This window comes from Trichechus manatus, unplaced genomic scaffold (genome assembly GCF_000243295.1).
Source record: "Trichechus manatus latirostris isolate Lorelei unplaced genomic scaffold, TriManLat1.0 scaffold00068, whole genome shotgun sequence".
NCBI classification, from domain to species: domain Eukaryota; kingdom Metazoa; phylum Chordata; class Mammalia; order Sirenia; family Trichechidae; genus Trichechus; species Trichechus manatus.
The window spans coordinates 1,341,357-1,350,712 of NW_004444004.1; the positions used below are offsets into that span (position 1 = coordinate 1,341,357).

The 9,356-nt window shown below is 40.1% G+C and overlaps 1 protein-coding gene across 1 annotated transcript; it reads left to right on the forward strand.

Annotated features, from left to right (window-relative positions):
* The first annotated feature begins 386 nt into the window (after positions 1-386).
* NCBP2L (nuclear cap binding protein subunit 2 like) lies at positions 387-842 on the forward strand. Its single transcript, XM_062566781.1, has one exon. The coding sequence runs from the start codon at positions 387-389 to the stop codon at positions 768-770; it is 384 nt and encodes a 127-aa protein (XP_062422765.1). The 3' UTR covers positions 771-842.
* Positions 843-9,356: the final 8,514 nt, after the last annotated feature.

Genomic DNA, 9,356 nt, shown 5'->3' on the forward strand with positions numbered 1-9,356 from the left:
TTTTTTCCAAGAGCATTCTGTTATTAAAAGTGATCTTTGCTGATCAGTTAGGTATAAAAGATCTGAGTCAACCAAATACAGCCCAACTTCCCTTTCAGGAAGATTTGAAAAGTTGGATCTTATGACCACATTCCTGGGGCCCAGAACTATCCATTTTTAAAGTTTGCCTTGACATGAGCCTCATGGTCAAGAGCTGAGGTGATTCTTACTGGTGATCCTTGCATCTGGACACTAACTTCTTAAATATCCACAGGTTTGTACTTCTGTTTCCCTGCTTGTAACTTTCTTTTTTTTACCCCCTCCTGACTTAGTTTAGGGTTTTGGTTGGTGTCACTGCTGCCAAGCTGGACCACGAACTGTATCCTCCCCACCACCCACTTGGCACCATGTCCAACGATCTGAGAATGCTAAGGAGTGACTCCTCTCTGGAGCTGAGCTTGTACCGAGACCAGCAGTTCAATGGCAGTAATGATGAGCTAGAAAAATTACTGAAGGAAAGCTCTTTGTTGTATGTGGGGAATCTTTCCTTTTATACAACTGAAGATGAAATATATAAGCTCTTTGGTAGATGTAGTGATATTAAAAATGTATTTATGGGCCTGGATAAAATAAAGAAAATGGCATGTGGTTTCTGTTTTGTAAAATACTACAATAGAGCTGATGCCGAAAATGCCATGCGGTTCCTAAACGGGACCTACCTAGACGATCGTATCATCCGCATGGATTGGGATCTAGGCTTCAGACAGGGTAGACAGTACGGCCGAGGATGATCTGGAGGCCAGGTACGAGATGACTTTCGTGAGGACTTTGATGCTGGCAGAGGAGGCCTTGGAAAACAGGCTCAGGCCTATGATAGGAGAGGAACCCACAAGTGAAAAAATCTTCAGGGCTAGCTCCTTGAACACCAGGTCTGCAAATACACCATTTCATGATGAGTTCAAATTACTTGCAGAGCAGAAACCCTTTTGATGCATTTTTCTCTCTGAAAAGTTATTAAATGGCACAAGCAAAAAAATATCCTTTTGTTTTTCTCTTAATTTTGAAGCTGTTTGTCAGATTACCAGTTTGACGATCATGCAGTCAAAAGCAGTGTTCTTCAGAAATAAATTATGTATGTAAGATCTGAGTCAACCAAAGAACAACTTCTCTTTTAAGACTTGAGTTGGATTTTATGACCATGCTTTCCTGGGTCCTGAAACTCATTTTTTACAGCTTACAAAAAATAAAGCCGAATAAGTGAAATTAAATATATATATATGTGTATCTCAAGGAATAAACCAAAAAAACCCACTGGTGTCAAGTCCATTCCAACTCATAGCAACCCCATAGGGTTTCCAAGGCTGTAAATCTCTATGAAAACAGGCTGCCACATCTTTCTCCCATGGAGCTGCTGGTGGTTTCAAACCACCAAACTTTCGGTTAGCAGCCAATTGCTTTAACCACTGTGTCACCAGGGCTACTATCAAAGGAATACAAGCATATTATTAAAAAAAAAAAAGGAAGATTTTATAATGAAAGTAAAAAATCCTCCTGCTCGACCCCTTCCTACCCCAAGCCTGTTCACAGGTAACAACTTTTAATTTTTTCTTAGCATTTTTTTTCTTTCTTTCCTGGTAGCTATCTCCATATCTTTAAATAACATGCCTGCTTATAACATTATTTATTTTCATTTTAAATATTATCTATCAACTTCCTGCTATGATAAATGAGGATTTATCTCACTTATACCTCTATTTTTACTTCTCTTCATTCTCTCAATATAGTTATAACACCTTTTCTGTTGTTACATAACACAGGTTAGGTTATGCTGCAGTAACAAACAACCCAAAACCCTTTAGTTGCTTAACATAACTAAGGTCTACCCCTCACACTACATTCCCATTGTGGATTGCCTGGGTGGCTCTGTTCCATGCCATGATCATCCTCCTTCTGTGACCCAAGCTGAAATGATGTTGGGGATAGTGGCAGAGAGGAAAGGAGAAAGTAGCTAAAACATGTGCTGGCTCTTCAAGCTTCCACCCAGAAATGACATGCATCACTTACAAGCATGTTTCAGTGTTCAAAAGACGTCACCTGGCCAAGATCGACTCTAAGGGGGTGGGGAAGTATGATCTATCTGCAGGGAGGGGCCCTAAATATTAGGCATGAGTTATATAGTTCACTATAGATACTCTTGTAACTTTAATAATAAGTTCTTCTCCATTTTTGGTTCCACCAAATAGTGTTCCCCACTTTGTAGGGTGAACATGTTAGTACTCCTTTGTCTTTCCTTCAGCTCCCCTCCTTCTCTTCTACTCCCCACCTTTTTTCATCAATCCTTTTATTTTCACATTGCCAATGTTGATAAGTAAGTCTTCCGTGTTCTGTCTTTAAGTTGATGTGGTTATGTAAATATAGTTCCCTGTAACGGAAGGAAGAGTCCAATGATTACAACCCCCCTCCGGAATTTTGATTGACTTTTCTCTATTTCTTAAACTAAGGAGCCGTGGTAGCGCAGTGGTTAAGTGCTCAGCTGCTAACTGAAAAGTCAGCAGTTCGAACCCACCATCCGCTCTGAAGGAGAAAGATGGGCAGTCAACTTCCATAAAGATTACAGTCTTGGAAACCCTATGGGGCAGTTCTACTATGTCCCATAGGGTTGCTATGAGTCAGAATTGACTCGATGGCAATGGGTTTAGTTTTTTGGCTTTATTTCTTAAAGTATTTGCCTTTATTACACCCTTGATATCCTTCAAACACTCCATAACAATCATCTTCTATGGAAACTCCTCCACTTTATTCCCCATAATCTGTCTGAACTCTTGCTCCAATCTGGATTTGTTACTCTCTAAACCAGGGTTGGGGCCCTGGTGACGCAGTGGTTAAGTGTTTGCCTGCTAACCAAAAGGTTGGCAGTTCGAATCCATCAGCTGCTCCTTGGAAACCCTATGGGGCAGTTCTACTGTCCTATAGGGTCGCTATGAGTCAGAATTGACTCAATAGCAACGGGTTTTGTTTTTTAGACCAAGGTTTATCAACTTCAGTGATACTTTTTTGTTGCCAGGAGCTGTTCTGTGCATTATGGGATATTTAGCAGCATCACTGGCCTCATCCACCCATTAGATACTGGTAGCAACCCCCCCCCCAAATTATGACAACCAAAAATGCCTCCAGACATTCCCAAATGTTCCCAGAGTTGGGGGACACAAAATCACCCTAGATTGAGAACCATTGCTCTCTATATGGTTGCCATCCTGGAACTTCTCTTCACTGCAGTCCTAGGTGGGATTGACTACTTCAAAGATTCTGTGTTTTTCTCTTTTGTAGTTTACTCACTTGTTTTGCTGGAATGCATCATCAAGGAACTTTCTAGGATAAGACAGGTGGTAAATAGATTTTCTGAGTCATCTTTATTCTGACCACTTTCTTTATAATTTGGATTGCTACAGAATTCTAGGTTGAAAATCATTTCCATTAGGCTTTGAAGTTATCGCTCCATGGTCTTCTGGCATCTGTTGTCCATCAAATTTTTGTTCCTGTTTTTTCTCTGTGGGAATTTTCAGTCTTGTCTTTATTACTGATGTCCTGAAATTTCACAACAATGTTCCTACAGCTGTAGTTTGTTGTTTTGTTTTGTTTTCATTTATGATGCTAGTCTCTCAAGGAACGCTTTCAATCTGGACATGTGACTTTCATTTGGGGGTAATTTTCTTGTATTTATTTATTTGTAATTTCCTTCCTTCCATTTCTCTGTTCTATCTTTCTAACTACTATTAGCTCTGGATATTGGACATCTCGGATCGATTCTCTAATTTTCTTGGGCTTGATTAGTGTAAATCAGTTATGGTAATCCCCTCCTTCTTTCTGGTGATTGCTTCAGGAACCTAGATTTAAGCCAATCATAGGTTGACAATCACATGATGGTAGTTATTATTTCAAGGGTGGAAAATGACCAGTGTGAAAGCTAGTAAGACTGAAATGAAGAATTTTTAGTTCATGCTTGGAAGAGAGGCTGTCTCTCTCCCACTGGTTGTAAATAAGTATGCATATAGTGATTGTTGCAAGTAACATTCTTACAACCATGGGGGAAGCTAGCCCTAGGATGTGTCTGATATTTTGCCTGGCAAATAGAGGGACCAAAAGAACCTATGCCTTTGATGAGATTATTGAGCTGCTGAATCAAGTAAACTTGCAGCCCACACTATGTCTGGATGGCCTATTGCATCATAAATTATTTTACCATTTAAGCCACTTTGAGGTAGGGTTTCTGTTAACGTACATCTGAAAGCACTCTGTTACAAAGATTATACTTTTCCCCCTTAATTTTATCTTTGTGTGTTGTTGTTGTTGTTAGCTGCCAGCGAGTCAGTTCTGACTCATAGCGACCCTATGTACAACAGAAGGAAACACTGTCCAGTCCTGCCCCATCCTCACAATTGTTGTTATGCTTAAGCCCATTGTTGCAGCTACTGTGTCAATCCATCTCGTTAAGGGTCTTCCTCTTTTTTGCTGACCTTCTACTTTACCCAGCATGATGTCCTTTTCCAGGAACTGGTCCTTCCTGATAACATGTCCAAAGTACATGAGACGAAATCTTGCCATCCTTGCTTCTAATGAGTATTTTGGCTATACTTCTTCCAAGACAGATTTGTTCGTTCTTCTGGCAGTCCATGGTATGTTCAATACTCTTCATCAACGCCATAATTCAAAGACATCAATTCTTCTTCGGTCTTCCTTATTCATTGTCCAGTTTTTGCATGCATATGAGGTGATTGAAAACACCATAGCTTGAGTCAGGCACACTTAGTCCTCAAGGTGATATCTTTGCTTTTTAACACTTTCAAGAGGTCTTTTGCAGCAGATTTGCCCAATGCAAGCCATCATTTGATTTCTTGACAGCTGCTTCCATGGGCATTGATTGTGGATCCAAGTAAAATGAAATCCCTGACAACTTCAATCTTTTCTCCATTTATCACGATTTATCCCATTTATTGGTCCAGTTGTGAGGATTTTTGTTTTCTTTATGTTGAGGTGTAATCCATACTGAAGACTGTGGTCTTTGATCTTCATCAGTAAGTGCTTCAAGTCCTCTTCACTTTCAGCAAGTAAAGTTGTGTCATCTGCTTATGGCAGGTTGTTATGAGTCTTCCTCCAGTCTTGATGCCGTGTTCTTCTTTATATAGTCCGGCTTCTCGGATGATTTGCTCAGCATACAGATTGAATAAGTATGGTGAAAGGATATAACCCTGACACACAGCTTTCTTAACTTTAAACCAAGCAGTATCTCATTGTTCTGTTTGAACGACTGCCTCTTGGTCTAAGTACAGGTTCCTCATGAGTACAATTAAGTGTTCTGGAATTCCCATTCTTCGCAATGTTATCCATAATTTGTTATGATCCACACAGTCGAGTGTTTTTGCATAGTCAATAAAACACAGGTAAACATCTTTCTGGTATTCTCTGCTTTCAGCTAAGATCCATCTGACATCAGCAATGATATTCTTCATTCCACGACCTCTTCTGAATCCGGCTTGAATTTCTGGCAGTTCCCTGTGGATGTACTGCTGCAACCACTTTTGAATGATCTTCAGCAAAATTTTTACTTGTGTGTGATGTTAATGATGTTGTTCCATAATTTCTGCATTCTGTTGGATCACCTTTCTTTGGAATAAGTACAAATATGGATCTCTTCCAGTCGGTTGGTCAGGTAGTTGTCTTCTAAATTTCTTGGCATAGACAAGTGAGTGCTTCCAGGGCTGCATCCATTTGTGTAGAGAAATTAAATTGATCCCTCATGAGGCTAAGCATTCATCTCCACAATTCATGATCCTTGACTTGGAAAGCTGGATAAAATCATCTTTTTATTCCTGACTCCTTTACCCTGTGACCTGAGGTCATTCTCTCTGGGCAGTGTCATTCTTTCCTGAATGGGGGAGGAAAGGGAATGGCCATTGTATAGAGTGACTATTATGCACTGGGCATTTTGCTAGAGGCTTTTAAACACAATCTCATTTACTCTTAACAACAATTTTGTGCCTGTTGTACAGGTGAGGAAACTGAGGATGGGAGAGGTAACTTACTCAAGGTCACCAAGTAGTACATGGCAGAGCTGGGATTCAAATTCAGGAAGTCTATACCAAAGCTGGTGCCGTTAATCAATGCGCTCTATTGTCTCTTTCCCTTACCTTCACTCAGGCCACTAGGTTCAAATCTCTTTTTGAGGTTCCCTTTCCTCAAGGAATCATTCCACTGATTGCATCACATCCGAGCTCTCCCTCCCTCAAGAAAGTTCCTCAAGCATGTTCTGTTTTCTGCTTTCACTTCCAGGATCACTCAGAGTCTATCCACATCTAATGCCATTCAGTCATAGTTATGTTTGTTCCCTGGGGGAGAGTGGGACATCTGACATGTTCCTCTGGCAAACTTACTGACTCTGAATGCAGCATCTCCTCTCTACAACTTTCCAAAAATAGAAAAATGTGTTTTTTTAAGTGATGAGATTAAAAGAATTTTTTTTTAAATTTTTTGTCACAGGGTATTTCTTGAGATGTACCTTGGAGTATCTCTCAATCACTCCTCCAAGTAACTGCCCCCTTGGCCTGTTCCCAAGGAAGCTTTTTCTCGGCTCAGAAAAAGATTTAAACCATGTTTTGTGAAGCATACTTTTGGTTAACTAAAGAGACTTTCATACTGTATGGCTGGAAGACTCCTCTAGTAGTTCTTACAACATGCTCTTCAAAATAATCCTGACTGTATCAGTAGAATAAAGGATAAACACCACATGATCATTTCAGTAGATGCAGAAAAGGCATTTGAAAAAAATTCAATACCTTTCATGATAAAAACACTCAACTAGGAATAGAATGGAACTTCCTCATCCTAATAAAAGACATTTATTGACAATTCCACATCTAACATCATACTTAATGGTGAAAGACTGAAAGATTTCCCACTAAGATCAGGAGCAAGACATTTCTATTTAACATTGTACTGAAGCTCTAGTCAGGGCAATTAAACAAGAAAATAAAATAAGAAAGCATCCTGTTTGGAAAGGAAAAGTAAAACTATCTATTTGCAGATGACATGGTCTCGTCTATAGAAAATCCTAAGGAATCCACAAAAAAGAACCTGTAGAGCTAACAACAAGTTCAGCAAGGTTCCCAGATACAAGATCAGTAATCAAAAAATCAATTGTATTTCTATATACTAACAATGAACAATCCAAAATGAAATTAAGGAAACAATCTGTGTGGGACAAAGAACTTGGTTTTGCCTTTGTCTCTGGTTTCTGAAAACAGCCCAAGCACTCAAGACGTCTTTGTTTTCCAAAGTAGCCAGGCAAGTAAGGGTTACACAGGCCCCATGCCTAGGGTACTAACTTCAGGAAGGAAAGGAGGCAGAATGCAATCATGTATATTCATTAAGTGGATTGGTCATAACTATGCATTAAGGCCCCAGTCATGCATATTCACTGAGGCCTCAATGACTACGGGACCTTGGAACTTGGAGCTTTCTTTTTGGAGACCTCCTGAATTGGTGAGAACATCCATGCATGCGAGAGCATGGCACTTCCCTGGGGACAATGGGACAATGGGAAGTCTTGTGCTGTGACCTCTCCCAGACCTTGCTTGATATGTCTCTTCACTTGTATTCTTTCTGGTTATAATAAAGGAGTAACTGTAAGATAGGTAATACTTTCCGTGAATTTTGTGAGTCTATATAGAGAATTAATGGACCCACAAGGAGCAATGGGATTCTGACTTAGCTCAGGGTGGCTAATTCAGAGGAGGGCTGCTTAGGCAGTTGTAAGGACAAAGTCCCAACTGGTGAGGAGCCAGCTTTGGGTAGCTGGGTGACAGCAAAATTCTGTCCAGGCCGTCAGTGAAGGAAGACAGAGTCCTTCTAGCTTGTGACCTAAACCCAGGGGGGCTAAAGAGACAGAGGAGGGAGGCCAGCTGTCTGAAGTGCAGGGAGTTGTGCAAACTCCTGAACCTATATGGCTGGCACTCCAGAGTAGATATACAAATGGCCAATAAGCACATGAAAAGATGCTCAACATTATTAACCATTAAAAAAAAAAAAGAAACAGTTTCCATGGAGTGGATTCTGACTCATGCTGACCCTATGTATATCAGAGTAAAATAGTGCTCGGTGAGGTTTTCAATGGCTGAATTTTTGGAAGTAGATCACCAAGCCTTTCTCGTGACATTAATTATTAGAGAACTGTAAATCCAAACCACACTGAGATACCCCTTCATACACACTGTTGTTGTTGAGTGCCATCTAGTAGATTCTGACTCATAGCGACCCCATGTGACAGAGTAGAACTGTCCCATGGAGTTTCCTAGGCTGTAATCTTTACAGAAGCAGATCACCAGGTCTTTTTCCTACGGAGCCGTTGGGTGGGTTCGAACTGCCAACCCTTCACTTAGCAGCTGAGCTCTTAACCATTGTGCCACCAGGGCTCCCTTCACACACATTAGGATGGCTATAATAATAATAGTAAACGGAAGATAAGTGTTGGCCCGTATGTAGAGAAATTGTAACCCTAAGACATTGCTGGTGGGAATATGTAAAACGATGCAGCCTCTGTGGAAAAGAATTTGATAGCACCCCAAAAAGTTAAACATAAAGTTACCACATGACCCAACAATTCTGCTCCTGGGTATACACCGAAGAGAAATGAAAACATACGTCTACACAAAAACTTGTACATGAATGTTCATGGCAGCATTATTCATAATAGCCAAAAAGTAGAAACAACCCAGATGTTGATCCATTGATGAATGGATAAATAAAATGTAGTATATCCATACAATGGAATATTATTCAACCATGAAAAGTAATGAAGTATTGATACAAGCTACAACATGGATGACCCTTGGGAACATTGTGCTCAGAGAAGTAAGTCAGACACAAAAGGAAAAATATTGTATAATTTCACTTATATGAAATGTGCAGAAGAGGCAAATCTGTAGAGACAGAAAGTAGATTGATTAGTGGTTGCCAGGAGCTGAGGATGGAGAATGGGGATTGATCACTAATGGAAATGGTTATTTGCGGGAGGGGGAGGCTATGAAAATGTTCTAAAGTTGACTGTGGTGATGGTTGCACAACTCAGTGAATATAGTAAAAACTGTTTAAAAAATTATATGCTTTAATTGGATGAATTGCATGGTTTGTGAATTCTATTTCAGTAAAGTCATTAAAAATCATGCTGAATAAAAAGCCTGTGTGGGAGGAGGGGGGAGGACAGAGCCAGGGAGAGGAGGATTCTTTTATCTATGTCTCTCCTGGTAACATTGAAGCCTACCCTCAATTAAAAATTGTTACATAGACTTGCTTTCCCTACAACACCATTTTCACCTCCAACCTAT

Bases quoted from the DNA above. Each gene is read 5' to 3' on its own strand.
- NCBP2L (XM_062566781.1), top strand. From the start codon at position 387: ATGTCCAACGATCTGAGAATGCTAAGGAGTGACTCCTCTCTGGAGCTG.